The sequence below is a fragment of the Gambusia affinis genome, linkage group LG13 (assembly GCF_019740435.1).
Source record: "Gambusia affinis linkage group LG13, SWU_Gaff_1.0, whole genome shotgun sequence".
Classification (NCBI taxonomy): domain Eukaryota; kingdom Metazoa; phylum Chordata; class Actinopteri; order Cyprinodontiformes; family Poeciliidae; genus Gambusia; species Gambusia affinis.
In genome coordinates this window covers 6494835-6516161 of record NC_057880.1, presented here as the reverse complement: position 1 = coordinate 6516161, position 21327 = coordinate 6494835, and the positions used below count along the sequence as shown (strand labels likewise).

Below are 21327 nucleotides of genomic sequence, written 5' to 3'. Positions count from 1 at the left end.
CTTTTAAGGGAAGTAAGATTTAATCTGAAACTGTCGTTTCATATTTGAGAGAAAGAGCATCGGCATGAAGGTATGCAGTCTGTTTTATTGTTTGAATAGGCAGTAGGAAGGAAAATCAGAATTTGATTTTATAATCAGCCTCCACAAGAGAATCTGCATGATTTTAATAGTCGGAAATGAGACTAATTTTGATTTTAAGCTCATGAAGCAGTACTCATTTGGAAAGAATTAATTGAGTGGTACATCAACAGCAGCCAGCTAGCTGAAGTCTACAAGTTCCTGAGTTTCTCCTCCATTGTTCCAATTTAACCTTTGACCAGGAGCCTGAAGCCAGCTGAGACGCCATGAGAGTCAAAACAAATGAAAGAGACTAGAGGACATCTCTAACAGCAATTCCTAACCTTCATATCAGTGTGTGTGTGTGTGTGTGTGTGTGTGTGTGTGTGTCTCTTAGTGATGCAGATCCCTGTGGTAGTCTTAGTACAGGGAGACGGTAGCGGGAGCCTGAGGGGCAGACACTTGACATTTCCGGCTCATCTTTAAAAGAGGGCCTTAACCTTTCCCCACAGCTTCTTCAAACACGTTTTAGGAGGCTCCGACAATACAGCCGTGCCGCACAACCAAAACAGAAAGAAACAACAACAAAAAAAAAAAAAGTGAGAAAGTCGATAACGATTAGAACAAGGGCAACATCACCGTGTGTGGAGGAGGAGAGAAGCTGATGTGACTCGGTCATTTTGGTGAAAATGAACTATATATAATGTTGAAAACTAAACTCTAGTTGATGCACTAATCCTAATCTTAAATATATAAACAGGGTTAGTACACTTCTCCCACTTTAAAACTCAAGCACTCTTCAAAAATCTTCAAGGTAAGTTTCCAAACTTTGACATTATCACACTTTGGAGATGAAAACAATACAAATGAACGAAAGACGGCCGTTTTCAATCACCATTATATGATATCGTTTATTACCGTTATTATTTTTTGTGGTAATATTCCACATCCCACAGCAGAGACAAGTTAATGTAAAATATAACAAAATGTCATGCCTCTTTCACACACGCCTTTCACACCTGACTGGTCTGAGAACAAAACAAAAAAAAGTCCCACAATCCCCCAAATCCAACAATGTTGTTTAACGTATAAAGTACAGGATCATCAATAAGTCGTTGAGCCATAACGAGTAATAATTATTGATTACGTTGAAGCAGTCCAAACAAATCGTGGTCAGGTAAACGACCTTCCTGCTCAAATTAAATGTTTAAAGACATATTACAAAGAAAGTCAAAGAAAATCTCCAAAAAGGGTTTTCACCAGGTTTTATGAAATTTAGCAAAATAATTTTGGTCAATCCTAATTGACGTAAAACAAGAAAAGGTTAGTCAGATTTAACTTCAGACACTGAGAAATTTTTTTTATCTGTGTGTTTTTATTAGGTGAATAAAAACATTGGGCTTAAACTCTAAATAATGTTTTCCAAATTGAATTTTTTAGATTTATTATTTTATTACAAAACTATGCAATGTGAATATCAAGCACTTTATACAGAAATCGAGCAGTTTCCAAACCTTAACAACACCAATTTGAAGTTATTGCATTTTCAAGGATTTCAAGAACCTCTGTACTGTACAAGTGAGCACATGACGGAAACTCGGGCTCTACATAAAATCTGTCTCCTTATCCGTTCCCAGTGTTGCGCTCGCCTCTGCATGTGAGTAAAACCAGAGTTTCAGTGTGATGGGGTCTTCCTCCAGGCCTTCTCCTCCTACTCCTCCTGCTTTTTCAAGTGACGGTTTGAAAGTAGCTGTCTAATTTGAGGGCTCTAATTACCTGGGATTAGAGACCAGGTGCTATTAAAGCAATTAGACACACAGCACACTCCAGTGCTGCAGACCCTGCGCCCTAGCCGGCAGGAAACACAGACACGCTTCCAAATACACCACAAACACAACGCTGCCAGAAGGAAAAAAAAAAAAACAAACAAAAAAAATAAAGAGAAACACACTTCCTCACAGAAGAAGTAGAAAGTCAGAATAAGTAGAAAATAAACATTTGGCCTTCAAAGAAAATCAAAAAAATGTTTATTGGAACAAGCAATAAATAAATCAATAGCATTGTTACATTAAAACAAACTCAATCATTTCCATTTGCATGATTTATCATTTTTCCATTTTCTATCTTTCTACAACTACATAAAAAAAGTCTTCAGTCTGGTGCAACTAACTCTTATTTAAAAGACAATTTTGTTTACAGAGACTTAATAATTCAGTTGTTTCTGTTGTTTTGTTTAGACATGTTGGATATTTAAAATGTCTTCTAGTTCCAGGGTTAAATGTTCATTAGAATTTAAAAGTTTATTGATCTTTTAGAATGTGTTCTTGCATGACCATGCCATTATCGTCATATTACTTGAAAATAGTCTTGAGACAATAATATAATCATTTGTCGCAATAACTTTAGGGACAATTTATCATCCGGAAAAATTTGTTATTCTGACAGGTCAACATTTTTACACCAGTTGAACCTTTTTGACCACAAACTTTGGTATTTTTGGAGGAACTTTATGTGAGACCAATGAAATACAGCATAGTTGCGGTCAATGCTTTAAAGGATCATGTTTTGTAGTATTTCCAATTTTTTTGGGTGTTCTTGGACACAATTTAGACATCTGCAGATTGAACACTTTACCTATTCTTAGCAAAATTGTCTTCTGCTTCTAAAAGACCGTTACAGGCTCCTATCAACTGTTACAGGCTCCTTTGTCTCTGCTGAAGGAAAGCATAAAGTTGTTGTCAAGGTGACGGTGTTTTCGGGGTGAAATGCAAAGTTGGTTTTCACACACATGGTGGTTTTGCATTTAGGCCAGCAGGTTCCATTTTGGCTACGGAGACTTTATAATCCATTTTAATGATTGTTGTTTACGTTGTTCTGTTTATTCATTTTGAACAGCTGAAATGTCCTCGGGTTCCAGTGTTAGATATTCTTTAGAAAATAAAAGTTATGCTATTATTATTGTTATATTAGTCAAAAATATTCTTGTTTACCACAGTAATTTCTGGGTCAATTTGTCATCCAGCAAAATGTATTATTGTGACAGGCCTATTTGTGAACCTCTAAATGAAAATTATATCACAAAATGACAAAGTAGCGGTGCGCCGTTTCCTGACCGATCGCCAAAGCCTGACCAGCCGATTCTGATTTTGACCAATAACAATTTTGTCAGTAAACAAACAACCTTAATAGCAGCTATGAAGGCTCACTCTGACCTACATCTCACTGCAGAACAGCACTCTCTGCTTTAATTGAACCGTGGTAAGCGAGTACCAGGAGACTGAAAAAACCACTCCAACACCACGGGAATAAATGGAGGAAATAAAAAATAGAAATAAAAAGAACACTAGCGACAAAGTTGCTTAGTTGGAAATAGTGAGGTGTCGACTGTGTCGGGGGTAGATAAGATCCGTATGGATCAATCACCCAAAATTAAGAAACTCTGGGTCAATTTATCTGTGCACCACTACTTCAAAGCCAAGCACATCTATGTTTGCTCTTGTTGCTCCCGTTTTGTCTGAATAAGCATAACTACTTCTTCTATGACACAAAAAAGCGACACAGTATCTAACCTGTGAGCTGCGTGACTAGCTGCTCACCCTGGCCCCTGTAACTGGTGTAATTTTCTCAATCTACATTGCAGACTCTGTTCCATTACATGGTTTTCTGATAAAGGTTTACAAAATGCAGGAGTCAGTCAGTGAGGCTTTCAAACGCATCAAATATTAAACAAATACCATATCATCTGTAACAGGAACAGGCTGCATTTCCTTAAGACACAAACACGGGCAGGGTGAAAATTTCATGAGGAGCAGAAATGCACTTATCAAACAGTTCGCTGTCTCGCCTAAAGGAAGGTGCATGCATTGTACGCGAGTGTGTGTTTGTGCTTTATCGGCCTGTGTGAATGTCATTGGGTGCGTGTGCGTGTGTGTGTAACACCGATGCGTCCATGTAGCTAGCTCGGCTCGAGGGTAGGATTAGCGGAGAGCATTGCCTCGGCCCACAAACGTCCCATATTAAAAAATGAAAAGGCAACCTTCATTACTATCAGTGGCACATAACGTCCCCTCTTCCTCCTTGGCTGCTACTATTATACACAGCCCTAACAGTCTGGGCAGGAAATACAAGCCACTGACAAGAGATTCCATTATTCCTGATGCCTCAGTGTCAACAACATACATCTAAGGGGGCAAAGAAAGGGAGGGAAAAAAATTGAAGGAGGGGTGAAAAAAGGGAGGTTGGAGAGAGAAAGAGGTGGGTGTGGGAGAGGAGGGTTAAGCTCATACAGTCGGAATAAGTAGATAGGAGAGAAGCCGATGATGGAAGTGTTGGACTTCCTGTTGATCCTGGTATTAGGAGGATTTCTCCAGTGTGGAAAAAGGTGACTGTTTTTAACATGTAACATGCTTTTGACACCTAGCGAGTCAGGCTTAGCATTACGTAGCAAATTAGCAAAGTATAAAGAGGAAGTTCAGACTTTTTAACCTAAGGGTATTTTCCCACCTGATAGTCCAGTAAACTTGGTTCGATTGGGTGACGAAAATTGCAACATTTGTTCCATTTTCAGCTGGTGCTGTTCGCTTTCACGTTGAATCGTGTCAAACAATCCAAACCCTTTGAAAAACCTGTTTCCTGAAAAGCCTGTGGCGGCGCTGCACCAAGAATCACTGAAGAAAACGACATGAAAACCTCTGAAGTAGACAAAGGGCACAACTTTCTCCACGAAATGCAAACAAAATTGAGTTGTGTTAGATTTTAGCAGTTGTAGGATTTCTCTGGTAAAACATAATAAGCCATTTTTCCCGCTAGTGCTACACACACACACACACACACATTTGTTTCGGTTGTATTAATCCAGAAGGCCATGCCTGCTTTCTGCTTTTGTAGCCAGTTCTTGTAACATGTTCTATGATGTATATTTCTGGGTAAAACTTTTTTCTTCTGTGGTGTCCATGGTAGTTTTTCACCTTGTTTATTACAGCTATACACAATGTCAACATCTGACTAAAACACGTACAATACGCATTGATTTTTTGGGTGGGGGGTGGGGGGGGGGAGGGGGGGTTTGCAACATTTTCAATGTTCACTCAAAATTCACTTGACAACTTGGACAGGCCCCGTTTCTTCTTTGGATTTTCATAGATGCTGACCACTGCAGACAGGCAACAAAATGTAAAAATTGTTGTTTTAGAGAGCCTCTGACCCTGTCTTCTAGTCATTGTTACTGGACATTTCCCAGTTGTTTTGCTTCTAATGCAACAACTTTTACAATATTCCATTGCTGCCCACCCAGTAACAAATACCATAAAGAAGATTTAGTCAGAGCTATGTTTTGTCCAAGTTTAATCTAAATTAGTTAACCATGTTTTATAGTCATACTTCCATAGTTCAGGTGAAGTCTTTCACATTAGGATCGTTACCATTTCACCCATCACCATCATTTCACCTGCTAAGAGGTGGAATGATAAATATTTAAACTATTACATCAGGAACGAAGTAATAGTTGGAAGACAGTTAAAGGTAAAAAGCTCCACCTGGCTATATGCCGAAACTAAGGCGGACAAACAAAGTTTAGCAGAAACACTAAAGGAGTTTAAAGCAATGGAGCGACTGAAACCGGCCTTTCGGAGACATAAAAAAGATACAAGTCAAACGCTTTAAGTGGCAGCTTTGTCTCTCCCTCTGGGGCATGACGCTTCAATGGAAACTTAACTGGCCTCAAACCAATGACATAAACCCACGACTCCGTGCAGAGACAAGAGCTTCCGTGTCTTTCCAATCTCACTTTCGAGCCTTCAAAGCAGTGTCAGAGTGTCAGATTTGAGGAGGTGTTGAATCTCATACTCTTTAAAACTTGTAATCCGCTCAAGGGAGCCTAGAGCAAAAAAAAAAAAAAAAAGCCCATCTACAAAGAAGGGACGTACTGCAAAGTGTATATAAACACACAAGACTTACTTTAAATAGCAATAGGTTTAAGTATGTTCACATATATGGACAGGAACCGTACAAAAGGAGACATTGAGACAATTGCCTAATGAATTACCGTATTGTATTTCAGATATAAACACAAACACTTCAAGGAATTCATTATCATCTCTCCTGCTGTTGAAACACACTTCTGATTGGCTGGCTCCAAGTATTTATTTAATTGCACCTTCAGTCAAAACAAGCACTTTGTTTAATCTGAGCTTTATACGTCCGACGTCCTCGCATTAGGGGGAAAAAACTGAGTGGAAACAGGAACGATCGCTTCATGTCATCTTACCCATGAAATTGTGCGCCCGATTTCATACGCTGCCTCGACGAGAGGCAGAGGGGACGGAACGAAGTCTAATCAAAAGTTCAATTATGTAAATGGAGATGTGGAGTGGATGGAACAATAAGGAAATGAGGAAGAGGGGAGGGTGGTACCGGAGAGAGGAGGGAATGTAGCGTGAAAAATAATACACATTAACATACAAAGGAAATAACGCTTTACGGTGGTAATCACACAGAGGAGGTGTTGGGGGTGGAGGGCGCTTCCCTCCCAGAGTGGGTGGGAAGAGAAAGTGAGTGTGCATTAATGTGACTGTACATGCAGATGTTGAGTAAAGTCAAGCTGGACGCTTTTAGAAATGATAAATATTTTAACCGGTCGGCTTGTGAAGTGGTTGGCTTCACTACTAGTCTGAACTTTATATTCAGTATATTGAATTTGGGCGTTTAGTGACATCTATGAATCAATCAGGTGGACATGACAACAAAACATACATCTTCAATAAGTGAAGCATGAATGCCAAGTGCCTTCTGGAGAAAAGGTTAAAGGTCAGAGAGACAGATTGAGCCATAAAGCTATAATCTTTGAAAAATAATCTGCATTAACATGGAGAAAAGAATTGTGTTTGAAGTGATTGTGTGGTTAAGGTCAAGGTGAAGCTTGAACACCAGAAAATGCTCAGCCAACAGTAAAGCATGGTGGTGGTTCCATCAAGCTTACGGCCTGTTTTACTGCCAATGGTTCTTATGATAGTTTGCATAGTGTGATTATTTTTATTTGTCCTCATGTTTTGAACAGATAAAAGTTGAGTTTTGATATCACTGCATGTTCTGGAGACTACAGTTGGAAATAAACATTTGCAACTACAACCTTGCATAGTTCATCTCTCTTTCAGTGGTTAATTTATGTTTACATTGTCCCGTTTTAAGTAAATTCATTTATTTATTCGCTGCTCGTAGACTGCAAAATGCAGGACTTAATAACATAGAAGGACGAGTAACCACTAGTTTCCAAACACCTGGATGGAAACAATTTAGACCCAGTTAGCTTTCCCAAGAATCTAATTACCTCAAACTGCTGTTTGCATCAACTCTACTGTAACTTTACAGATGATTCCCAAAGACGTCCATGGCAGGACATAATCAGTAAGAGACATCTAAATAAATATTACTGGTTATGTATATTTGAGCCTTTGTGTATAATTTTGAATTTGCTTGGATGGGGAAAAAAAAAAATCACAATAAATTCAAACTTGAGCATACAAGTTCTTGTTTTGAACTTGATTATTAGAACTGAAACAGGACGATATATTGGTACCCACATTGATGTTGACTGATGTTTGCAACTTTTAAACATATCGGTCCAATAAGTAAAATTGTGCCGAGATTAATAACCAATGTTTACTTCTCTCTTATTGCTCTTTCAAATATCAGTTTTCGTCCACAACAGCAATAAAAATATCTGCTATCAATATCAGAAGAAATTTTCAGAATGTGCATTCCTAGTTTGGGGTACAATGGAGCGAAAAAAAAAGCAACTGTTGGCATGTTAGCTTGATCAGCTAAAATGTAACAAAGGGGAAACAGGAGTTATAAATGTTGGCTTTAGCTTACGATGGAAACAAAAGCAGCCACATTAACCAAACTCATGCTTCTGTAAATTACTTTTTACAGCTGGAGAAAAAGAGAGAACATGAATGCGTTTGTGTCATTAAGCAGGGCTGATGGGAAGAACATGAATGATGGTTAAAATTTCCAGTTCTTCTTTTTCATATGCTTCCTTGTAGTCACAAGATGACATTTTGGGCCAATCTCTTCAGCCTTCTGTTGCATACCTTCTAGATTTAATCTCAATCAGCTTTTAAAAAAACTTGAATGACACTTCAAAAAACAAGAACGTTGAGGGTTGGGGGAGGGATGCTGTTCTGTTCTAAATTTATATCGCATTAATCTCCTTTAACTGCCATCTTAAAACAAACAAATTAGCAGTGCAATGGATTCAGAGATGAGACGCGGCGATAGCGACGCCATTGATCAATTAATCTAAGCCTGGGCAGGAAAAACGCATTAGAGAGGCCACTTCAGGAATTATATTCTGCAGGTAAAGGAGAGTAATGTGTGTGGAGGGGAGCGGGTTTAACAGAGCAGCGACTAAACCCCCCACACCACATGCGGCCATTGTCCAGTACAGCGTGGGCGCCGTAGTGATGAGAGCGATGATAGCACAGCCAATTAAAATGAACATAATTACAAAGTCACCCCTTTGACTCCTGATCAGAATACACATGCATCAACACGCGCACACGTATACACACATAAGCAGAGAAAACTTAGGTATGGCAGGAGAATACAGAAAGAGAAACAGGAATCAACAAAGAGCATATATTGTGTTTGGCTCTAATAACAATAATGAATAATTCACCTTAATAATCATCTAAAACTCTACATCTCCATCGCTAGCCGTTTCTCAATAGCGCCCCCTCACGCTGGAAATTGTTTGAAGTGAGAGGTCTTTGCAAATGGACATTCTCCATACAGGCTAATAGGATTTGCCATGTTTAGTGCTTTCAGACACTGCAGAAGTGTTCTCACTGAAGGAATGTGAAAGATTTATTTTTGATACAAATTGTTAAATGGACAGACGCAGCCATATTATGCAGATACTATGCAGCCATATTGGATTGTGTGGTCAGAACTTGTGAGAAACCTCACTTTCCCACTAGGTATTCCCACTTCCATGGATTTTTATTAATTTTTTCCAACTTGAAAATTAAGATAAGATCATTCTTTATCAGTCCCACAAGTGGGAAACATAAGCGGTCATGGGAGAAATTGGGCATAAAATTAGAGTGACAGAAATCAAAAACAGAAGAAAAGAAAGAGCACAGTGTAGAATAAACAGTATACAAGTTAAACTAGAAATATAAATATAAAAATCTAACTAAAAATAATATAGCCAAGCAAAAATATCATCTCCCAAAACTAGGAAAATCGGGGTTGTTTTATCGGCCAGCTGATACATTAATACACCCTTATAAAAATTTTGCTTTTCCAATTTCTCTACCATGTGGTTATATAAAACAGGTGGAATATTTGGGTGCTTAAAAAAAAAAAATTATTGTCATTTAAAACTCATTCTCATTTCCTCCGTCACATGCTAGAGAATTTATGCGTGGCCACTCATGCACCTAAACACTTGCACGCATTTGAAAATGCATATCAAAAGGCTTATTCATCAAACAATTTGCAGGTCTTTCTAACCGGTGCGGTATGATTGGGTTAATCCAATTAAAAATGAACTGAGGGGCACTCGTAGATGGCTGGAAGGATTGGCATAACTAAATGAGTGCTGGGTTTTTTGAATGTGTGGGGGGTCTTAGTCCGACTGGAGGTCCAAGGGCTTTTCAAGTGCACGGGGTTCTCTCTTCACCTGAAGCCCTCTTAAACTTCACCCCCAAACCTCTCGATCCTTGGTGGTTTAAGCCCACACACACCTGGAGGACTGGGGCAGATTAAACCCAGATTAAGATAAAGTTACCCCTTCTTGGCCTGCTATGTCATTCAAACCCGTGGCTTCTGTGGTCACTGGATGGAGGGACCCACAAGACAAAAGGGTTTGGTTAATTCATATACACACACAGAGGACTTTCTGGTCATCCTCATAAGCCCTATTAGTCTGCCACAGAGCCTCTCATAGCCGACATCAATCATGGAGGGATTAGTCAATTCCCTCTCTAAATGAGCGGCGAGGGAAACTTCCCTTTAACTCCAAGCCAGGTCTCTATTCTTTCAGAGATTACATAGTGATTTGTTTTCATTTTCTTCCATCTTCATCGTTTTTCTGTTCCGGCTCGCTTTCGTTTCTTCGTCTCGTGCGCCGCGTCCTGCTCGTTCTCTCCCCTCTCGCAGCTTGCGAGGTAATCCTTGGCAGATAAAACTAAGGAGGACTTACTGAAGGCAGATTACAAGCGGCGCTTTGCGGAAGGCCCTTTTTACACCAGTCGGCAGCGGGTGCCGAGGAGAGCGAGCCGTCCGCGGATTTGTGGAGGAACTTGTGAACTTGACATGCGCCCGACAGAGGGAAAAAAGAGTACGGAAGTGATAGCCGCATTACGGTTGCGGGATCAAAGTGTAGCCCTCGCAACACGTGTAAGTGCATTTCATTCACAGCGGCGTGTCAATTCGAAACAGCAGAGAATACAATTCAAATGAAAAAAAATGTTTATGTTTTCAAACAAATATCGGTGGCTCTCAAATAAGATCAGCTCTGATCTAAATATTTACGCACAGCTAAATATCAACTGAAACTTATAAGAAAGTACACAAATGTTTCTTTCAAATATTTTGTGGGGGTCGGGGGCGAAGAGGGAATGGCAGTGATACCTTGTGTTGTTCTCTTAACTTGTTGACAGAGATGCCACTCAGCCTGAAACAGCCACAGGAAGCCCCCATGATTGGGCCTAAACAGCATCGGTAGAGGAAACTATGTCTCTGTTCTCCCACAAGATCCAATGACAGACCACTCACACACCGCAAATAAGGTCTGGGGAGGGGTCCACACTGGCAAAAAGCAGACATTGAGAGGTAATGATTTAGCCTTACTCCTCTCGAGGATTATTCTCCTAATATTACAGGGCTTATGGAAATACTCTGCCCATTTTCCTTCTGCTACTGTCGTCTGGCTTTCAAAGTAGGAAACAACTCTATTCTAAGAGCTTTCCATTCTAAACAAGCCATATTTATGACCAGGCATGAGCCGGCCGTCCAATATTTCCACAATATCGTTGTATAAAAAAATAAATCAAAGCAAGAATGTGACATGACAAATCGTCAAGCTTTCTCCTGCCAGTTTGTCGTTTGCTCCTTAACAGAGGCTGTTAGGAGCATTGCTAAAATTATTTCAGCCAACTGGTTAGCAGTGTGCAGTAACAGTTGAGGGAGGATTAGCATCGGACATCTTTATCCAGCTGGAGACAAACTGCCTCCTTCTCTAGCATCTTGTTAAAAGTGAACATTGGGAAAGACATAACTTCAAATTTTAGCGGTTTCCAACAACATTCATGGTTCAGCAGAAATTTTGCCAATTCGTCAATTTCTCTGTGGAGCATATTGTAAATAGAAAAAATAAGATACCACTTGGGAAGCTGAAATACCTAAGCACAATGCTACCTGACATGCTGTTGACTGGTATTTGCAAATACTTTTTATTGTCCTGGTCACCAATTAGTACAGCCCCATCAGATGCTAGCTTCTGCGACAGTCTCAGGATGGCTTCCACTGTGTGTATTAAAATGCATGTTAGTCGGGGAAGCCAACCAAGTGCACCATATTCAATGGGTACAGCGATCAATGCAATTGTCTCGAATTAAATTCTCGGCCCTTTTTCTTGTCCAGCTACTTAAACATATTAAATTAAACGAAGGGTTTGAACAATTAAAATAGGCAGTTACAATTGTTTTAAGAGAGATTTTATTTGCAGGCAGTTGTAGTCCCTAGGCACCGGAAATACTGGTGGCATAACGTTTTAAACATTGGTACTACAAAGAAATAAAAAATTAGGCCATTTCTGCTATAATAAATCAGTGTCTTCTCTTTCTATATAATGTAAGCAAATTAAACCACCAGTATTTGCAAATATGTAACCTTTCAAAGCAGAACAGAAACATCTTTAAGCAACTATAAACCAGCCTTTAGAAGTGATATTTCAGGTCAACGTGACCCACTTTCATTAAGTTGTTAAATGTATGACTTTCTTGAAAGGTTCGTCAAAGTTATCTCAAGATGAAATAACTTTGGATTGAACAAAATGATAACGAAGGGAGCAACCAGGCACAGATCAGACGGCAAGAAATGACTGTCCTCGTCTCTCGAGCTTCCTTCCGTCTTCATCCCTCAGTCGTCACGGTAACCTCAGAAACACCTCACAGTATGTATAATATCCTCTCCTGCTGCGAACCTTAGCAAAAGCTAATTAAGAAATATCCCAGCCTTGTGCGAACTCAATTAAATAATGTTAATTTAGTTTAATTTCAATTTGGAGGTAGTTTGAACTGGAGGAGGTTGTGTGAAAACAGGAGGGAGGGGCTCTGGCCTCTGCCACCCCCCGGGCACAGGAGCTCTCACAACCCACAAAACTCTTCATTTGAACCCTTTGATTAACATTAGTAATTAAAGAAGCCCTACATGTGAAAAAAATACTTCTGCTAATGGTTTAAATGTTCATCCCTGGAAAGTCAAAGTGTGTTGACGGAACAACAAAATAAACTTGACCAGCTGTGTTTTAGGAAATAAGAATTTAAATGAATGGCATTCGTTTCCTGTAAGACTTGCTTTATAAACCCTGACCGTGGGCTGTCCTCATAAACAGAGAGCCTTCAAACGCAACAGAAACATTATGCATGATGGCCAAACTATATCAATTAACTGTGTTACTTTATTGGTCAAATGTAACAAATATTAACATTAGAGTGCTTTTCACAAGCTGGTTACTGTGCGCTGCTCTCAGGTATGAAGTAAAACAGAAAACGACAGGGCAAGGTGAAAGGAGAGAAAAGGCGAAATAAAGGTACCTAACAAAGGTTAAATTGAATATATTTATACCTTTATTTCGCCATTTCTCTCCCTCCACATCACCCTGTCATCTACTTAATGCCTGAGCACAGCGCGCAGTAGGCAGCTTTGCAGCCACACAGGCAGAAGCCAGAGGTGTTGGTTTTTGAGAAATTAAAACAAGTTCAATAATTTCCATTTGCATGATTTCTCGTTTTTCTCTTTTCTCTCTCTTCCAGCAAAATTTGCTATCCTGACAGGCCTAATCTCATAAGCTTTATATTGTTAAAACATATATATATATATATATATATTCTGAAGGTGTGCCACCATTGATTACATTTAACACAAACCCTGATTAGGTATATTACGCAAACAACAAAAGAACTATAAATGTCCAACTTTTTCTTAAATTTTTCTAAGTAAATTAAGATATAAAAGTGGATATGAAACTTCTTGTAAGAACTTTTACATACATGCCAACTTTTGACTTTTCTCTATATGAAAATAAGGCAAATAATTCATGAAGCGGAAACCTGATGAAAATCCAAAGATAAGAGCATCTAAGTGTAGAGCGGTCTGACTGAGGAATAGAGACAGAGATAAAACAAAAGGAGGAGCAGGGGATAACTGAGTTACTGGGAGGGGAGAAATCAGCTCCACAGCGGAGAGATGGACTGAATCCGACCAGACAGAGCTCCCAGCCCGCCCAACAGGAACTCCCTCCGTTCATTTACATTAATCCCACAGACATTTTCATCCCTCCAGCTCCTCTACAAATCCGAAACTTGACACATTTGAGGATCTGTATTCTCTCAGACAGGACAGTGGACGGGTAGGCTGGCATGAAGACATGAACTGTCTGCTGACAGCCTCAAGCTTCGCGTTCGACAACTTGGAGATTGACCTCAGAGACACAAAACAACAATAAAAAGTGGCATCCTACATGAAAAGGAACAGGCTTTTTTTTTTATTATATAATTAGTAATCATGCAATGGTTGGGTGTAAAATTTGTCCAATCAAACGATCAGATTAATCATGGTAAAACAATTATTGAAATTATTGTCACCTTATTTAGTAATCAATTAAATCAATAACAGGAATCTACAGACGCAAAACAAAAGGCATTTGATGAAAGAACAACCACAGCTTTACAGAAATATATACACAGTACTTTAAATTTTAAAATTTAAATATATCATACCCAGTACTCCTCTAGTGGAATAGTTTTAGTTTCCCCTGGTTCAAATTCTGTAAAAAAAACTAAACATTTATCAGCTCCTAATCGTTGTATCTTTTCAAACTGTTAATCAATCCAAAAAATAAGAAACAAATCAGCTCTACACTGTGTTGATGTTGAGTCAAGCTGAAACGGTGGAGCTTTTCACATGCTGATGTCAGAAGTAGCTGTAGATACTACAAATGATCAAGCACACAATAAAAGAATGCTATGGTTTCGCATTTTAGAGAACAAAAAGCTTATTATTTAAAAATAAATGTTTATTTGCATCTATTTATGCATTTCTAATGCTAAGGCTAAAAAATAGGAAAATCAGCAGAATTATTTTATGAATCATCAGGATGATCAATAGAGTGATCAATTACTAAATTAATCATTAGTTGCAACCATAGTGAAGGGTATACATTAGAAAAAAAATAAAAACTTTAAGAACATTTTTCGGCTCCTTTACTCGATTCCTTTAGTTTACAGTGCAATCATCTAACTCCTTCTTGTTTCACACAACGACCAACTGAAGTTTTGTCACACTGGAGAAAATCCTGAGTTGCCAGCTGTTTTCAGAGTTTAATATATACATATATAATTGATACATAGATTGATTCGGCTCACGCCATATGTCCTGTAGGCATGCCGATTTTTCACAGACTGCCAGTGAAGTGGGTTGTTCTAATGCAATGACAAGGAGGATAAAGCGTCTATGACGAAGGTAATCAAACATCTGCTCAAGAACGACAAGAGAAAAGACGTCAAATTTTTACTTGAAAACACGACGGGCCGCTGGATGAATGACTGCTCTAGCACCCAACCACCGGGCTTAGCAAGTGTTTTAATATTCCTATTAAAACATCATTATTCTATCTTAATATCTCTTTATATCTGAAATGCTTGCCTGAATTATTGAGTTGCAACTGTTTGATTTCCCAGCACGCTCCTGGCAAAGTACTGTCATTCTTAGCAACAATGACCGCAAACTGGAAAAACTGGCCACCAATTGATTGGATGCAAAAAATTTGAAAATCTTATTTGATTTGCAGAGATCCATGTGTGGCCAAACAAACCCTTCAGGGGAGGTTCTAGATATCAAACTGGATACGCCAGCTTTCCGTAGAAATGTGACATCAAGTGTATTTATCGCAACTCAAATCATTTTTACCAGTTTAAATAGCTTGTAACAATAAACAAACATCAAATCCATACCTCAAATGCGGCGTACAGGTTGAGGGTATAGCTCCACTGGAATACGTTCGCTGAACAGAACAGGAAACACACACACACATACGAGCTTAAGCATAGATTTACACCCTGTGCACGTTTAAAATGCAATGTATTGGTTTCCTTTTTGGCCTCTCGTAGTGGGAATGTCTCCCCTTAATCCGTTCTGACTTCACACTTTCAAAGGTCATCTCTCAGCCCCTGCGCAGGCGACGCCATGTGTGTATCACTGCACTTGGTGTGAATAAGAATGGGAAACCTATTCACATCTCCTGGATGTGTCAACAAACCCCTGCTTCCTATGAACATCGCATCCCTCTGTGTGCAATAACGTGGCCATCTTGTCCATCTTCTCCTCCCACTGTTCACCATCTTCCACGCGTTTCCCTTCAGTGCACAACCCCGTTTCCGTCCACACCAAGGTTATTATAGTCAACTAACACTGACAAAACAAGAACCGAAAGTGAGAAAAAACTCATTAAAATAAACAAAAATTGTTTTCTAAACGCTCAAGGTGCTTCCAGTGAAAGTTTAAGTTTTTCCCCACTAATTACTAACTAAAACATAATGAAATTATTGATGTAATATACTTTGCATTCATATTTATGAATCGATTTATTTGGCTTTCGAACTGATGTAAAAAAGATTTTTTTTCCCTCCATACAAGCAGTTTATGTCAGCTAGCACTTATGCTGGTCCACAAAATGGCAACCGCAAAAGTTGGAAGAAAACACCAGTCGTTTGGTTATTCAACAATGACTGAACGCATTTTTTAAAATGGTATACTCTGTTGAGTATTCATTACGCAAATGATGTTTACAAAATCAAAATGCAATACTATGATCTTCTTGAATTCTGAACCTAAAAATGATCCAAAGTATGAAAAAACTAACTCTATTACCATAACTAAAAAAAAACTAAATATTTAATTAATAATAACTAACAAAAACTAGCAATCACACTCTAAAAACTAATTAAAAGTAGCTGATTTACACAACCAAAAAGTCACAGCAAAATAAAACTAAACCATACTGAAAAGCCCACAACTATTATAACCCTGGTCCACACTCATATTTTTTTTCTGTTTCCTCCCTCCCTGAAAGCTCCAGAGTCAGGGGCATCTCTTGGCGAAGTGCGGCCCACCACAGGCCACTGGCTCTGGGTAATTAAAGTGGTTTAGGCCCCTTCACCCATGGTCACAGGCAACTGCAGCTAGGTGATAAAGGCGCTGTGCCATAATTACATGGACAGCCAGCATCACCGCTCAGCTACACTAAAACAGTCACAGGCAGGAAGGACACACGGGAAGTAACTGTACTGTGTGAGTGTGTGCACAGGGGAGCAGCGGGGGGTCAAAACCCCCCTTCTGATCGCTCTGCTGTAGTTAAGCCCCCGATGTTTAAACCAGCAAAAAGGTTCATTGAGCGCCCCTACACTCACACACACAGTTTTTAGCCTCCTCTTCTTTCCACGCCCGCAGCCAATCATTCCACCGCCAGTGGTGTGACTCCGGCCGTGAGTGTGTGACCGTCAGCCATTTAATTAGAGCCAGCCATCATTTAACTAATTTAAATAAATAAATAAACAACAACCGCAAAGAGAAAGGGGAAAAAAAACAGAACCTACAGATACAAATGATAGAATGGAGAGTTTCCATGACCATAAATGTGAGATCAAGCATGTGGAAAAAGTGACCACTGGATGGGGACACTGCAAACACACAAAACACGAGTCATTCAGTAGTAATGATGCATCCAGAGAGAGATGAGCCACACTGAGAAAAGGAGAGAGAGAGCCAGAGCAGAGATCTGTAGGGAAAATATAACCAATACAAACTTTACTCCACTGAAGAACTGGGGAAAATCTTTCACTCTGTCTACATTGTATTATAATATGTGACATGATGCTGGGGGTGGGAAATATGAACTTGGAAGTTTTATTATATTTTCCTGTACTATTGTGACAACGGTTATACTAACAAAATATTGTTGTTAAAATACATTCCCTTTTGTAATACACTTCTTTAGGACACCAGTCACAGAAACAAGTGTGATCTGAATCGCTAAACTCCACATGGTAGGTGTATTTTTAAAGCATCAATAAATGCTTCCAATCTAAAACAGTAAAAGAGTAGAACTATCAAACCTGACAACGAGGAGAGGTTTGTTTTTTTTTTATAACTAGCTGGAATTAGGGACAACAATGAATCCAATTTCTCATCATAATAAGGAATTTATCACAATAAATTCCTTTTATTGTGATAAATTCACAATAAATTTGTGAATTTATTGTGATAAATTCACAAATTTATCACGATAAAAGGAATTTATTGTGATAAATTCCTTTTTATGATGAGAAATTGGAATCATTGTTGTCCCAAATTCTTTTAGGGTGTTGATTTGTTCGGTAGAAATCTCCTTTTAACATTCTCCGATTTGAATCACAATGACTTGACTCCTCAGATGGAATGAGGCCAATATACTGGTAGGCTTGATTCTAATAAACACAACCTTTAGAGGTGCCGTGCCGTTTCTGTAAACTCACTATAACACTGTGCAGCTTTTGTTTAAGCCTTTTAGTGTCTCACATTTCTTCCATTTGTTTTTCTTTTGTTGTAGTTTGAGGGATCTGGGAGTTGTCATGGAACCAACTCGGGTTCCCTGGGAGTCAAAACGAAGCGAGCTCACCTTTGGGGAAGAGGAGGCCAGTTCTCTCCCTATCACCGCCGCCAGAGGGCTGGGCCCCAAAGGCTGGGCTCTCTTCCCGTCTGGGCCAGAGCTGGGCTTGGAGGTGGGTGGACTGGGGCCCGGGACTGTGCTGGTACTCGGGGGTGGAGGGGCCCTCCTCTTCTGGATACCGCCAAGATCAGGAGAGGGGCTGCCGGAGGGAGGCCGTGCTGGGCTTGATGCCCTCGGCTCATAAAACGGGTTGGATCTGAAAGTGAAAGAGCGATATAACAGTGGTGAAAACAATAAGAGTCTTGCTGCTTTAATGTCCTTAAAATAGTCCACAAAAGCCAGAAAGTAAAGGAATTAGGACATCAGGGTTAACATTTACATCACAATGCAAAAGTTTGTCATCAAACTAACATTCTCAAGCTTTACAGATGCATTTTATTCCTCTCATTTAAGGAAACACAAAAAACATCTAAGAGATGGCACACACAATCCCATTTACTCTCCCTAATTTAATTCTGTATAAATGCAGCTGTTCTGTGAACGCCTCGAAGGTTAATTTGACAACGTTATTGAGCAAACAGCGTCAGGAAGACCAGAAAATACTGTCGTTTTTATACAACAGTAATTACGAAGACGGATTAAGCTAGGTTTATTGTCGCATTGAACCGGGCACAAGGGAGCGCACCAACTGCACCATTCCTGCACCTGTCCATTGTCTGTCTATTGCTTCCAAATTAGGACGCCTCCTCATGCACCTCCAAATTTTTGTAATTTCTCACATATTTTAACACAAAAACATGGTCGGCTGTTGGTGGACTGCCCTAGCGCCCCTACCACTAGGCTTAGCGAATTTTCTGGGGGTTAAGAATATTTACTGTAAATGTGAACTACAGGATCGGAAAACAGAAACAATTGCAAACCTCCAAAAATATGGCCAGACACGGAGAGGAGCAACTAAGAGGTTCTGGAGGAGACGTAAACATCCATAACTTAGATGGGAGAGATCGTTCAACAAGGCAATCATTTGTTGTTTGTTTAGCAAATCTGGTCTTTCTGTAGGAGTGGCAGGAAGATAACTGTTGTTACCAACTCGTGTAGGTCTTTATTTGCCACCTACACGAGTTGAGGCAAATAAAGTCTTGCCACAACTCGTGTAGGTGGAAGAAAGTGATTTGGCCAGACAAAACCAGAATGGAACTTTTTGACCAATTAAAAAGTGCGAAACATATATAAAACTTTAAAGAGACAAAGTAGGAAATAAAAATAACATTGGGCTTAGTAAAAAAAGAAAATAAAAGTTCCCTAACTTTCTTAGGCTGATTGTTCTCCATTTTTATTGGTCCAGAAATTGATTTCAGTCTATTGTCAACAACAAAAACCATTCTTTGAAAATGTTTGCTGTATTCAGGCAAGTTTAACCCCCAAGTCTGTTTTTGAGTAAAACGTTGCTGGATATTACACTAACACTAAAAATACTTGGTGTTGCAGCTTTTAAAAGGGTGTAAATCTGCCATTTTGTGGATCTGTTACTTAAAATCCCCCAAAACAGAATGAAGATAGTGGATGTAGTGTAACAAAATGTAATTAAAGGCATATTAAATATTTTTGCTCTATGTCAGAGAAGAGTTAAACAATTTAATAAGTAGTGAGTTTATCAAACATGAACACATTCAACGAAGAATTATTAGAGATAATCAGAACCATCTGAAGACATGTATGGCTGAACTACACAATTGAAAAGAAGGATTGCTTCACAGAAACAAAGGTTTTATCCCATTCAATGAAGAACACCCACATTGTATGGCATATAAGACGCTAATAGAAGAAGCAGGTGCACTGAGGTCAGGACTGTGTGACCTCATATCCTCACTACTGAAGGTGGACTACTGACAGACAGGCAAGAACAGGAGAACATATACACATGCACAGGCATGCACCAAAAACACACACTAAGATGTTACCAATATGCCTGCATGCTTGTGGCTCTGAAAGCTAGGGGTATGACCTCAAGACATTCACTCGACATGTCATTTGCAGCCCTAAACATACAACAGAACAGAGATGGACAGAAGAAACTGACTGAGCAGCGTCATTTAGAGCTACTCTGGGTCAATATATAAGCCGGCCGATAAACTATGAGAAGTATAAACAAGTGAAGAAACAAAGAAAGGCTGTCAGGCCTATAGACAAGCTATAACCAGCGAGCCCAAACTGAAAGACAAGTGAAAGGGCTTCAGTCAAAACAATGTGTGCCCTCCTGAACCCTCTAGTCTTAGAAATACGGCTTGTGATGTAGAAGCAAGAGGAAAAGGGACAGAGCAGTCAATAAACTGTTTGTATTTTGACAGCTGAGTGGAACTAAATTTTATATATATATATATATATGACAGCTTTGCTCTGCAGCCAAAACCGAGAGGTTCACATTTACAGTTCAGGCACGGACACTCTTCTGGAAAGGTCATGGTCTATCTTTAAAATATCTCGCTGAGCAGCAATACAGAACGATCCCAGGCAGAAAGAAATTTTCTGAGACTTGAGATTTTGTCATGAAAACCTGCCGAGGAACCATCAGATGTCCTCATACCTTTGCAAAGATGGTCGTCACGCTTGTCACAAGGTATGGGCCTTGAAAAGTTGTATACCTCGACTTTTCCAATATTGAGGTATACAAAGATTTAAAAAAAAAATTTTTTTTTAAGTTTTTATTTATCATTTTAGGCTTACTGTTAGAATGACCAGTTTTGTTTTCCAGCCCCTGATAATACAGAATAATATTACGAACCCTTCCCATATATGTTGCAATACTTTGTTAGTGGGCTAAAATTTGACTCTCACACATCTTACAAAACAAACCTACCATTTAGAAATACAGTAGATGTTGAAAACTACAGGAGAGCCAACAACCTCTCTTAATGCGTAATGCTGTTTCAAAACTACAATTCGCAAACTACGAGTATCAAGTAAATAGCAAACAGAAAGCTGTGCCTCAGCAGTTAGCTTTACTAGCCAGCTAACATTAGCTTTTTATAATAGTACAGGAGTGTATAATATAGGAGTGGTCGGAAAAAAGAGATTTCATGTTAATCTTAAGCACTTAAATACTATTTAGCATATTCAGCATGTGCTTGTTACATTCCAGCATTACAAGCTCTCCAGAATTTAGAGAGAGTTTCCCCAAATGTGAGATGCAACATTTATGAAGGTGTTATCATGAGATTTTCCAAAATAATGCTCTTTAAGGTAAGAAATTGTTAGAACTTTTAAAGTTTCAAACGGAAGCCGAGCTCTTCCTAATAAAGAACGCGTGTGAGATTTAAATGCACACAATACAAATT

At 39.2% G+C, this 21327-nt stretch overlaps 1 protein-coding gene across 12 annotated transcripts in view; it reads right to left on the bottom strand.

Moving 5' to 3' along the window:
* ehbp1 (EH domain binding protein 1) overlaps positions 1 to 21327 on the bottom strand; it is a 169450-nt gene that overhangs the window by 98041 nt on the left and 50082 nt on the right. For all 12 annotated transcript variants that reach the window (XM_044136431.1, XM_044136434.1, XM_044136430.1 and 9 more), the window contains one exon: positions 18002 to 18248. In XM_044136431.1, coding sequence (XP_043992366.1) covers positions 18002 to 18248 — 247 coding nt within the window. The remainder of the gene's footprint in view (positions 1 to 18001; positions 18249 to 21327) is intronic.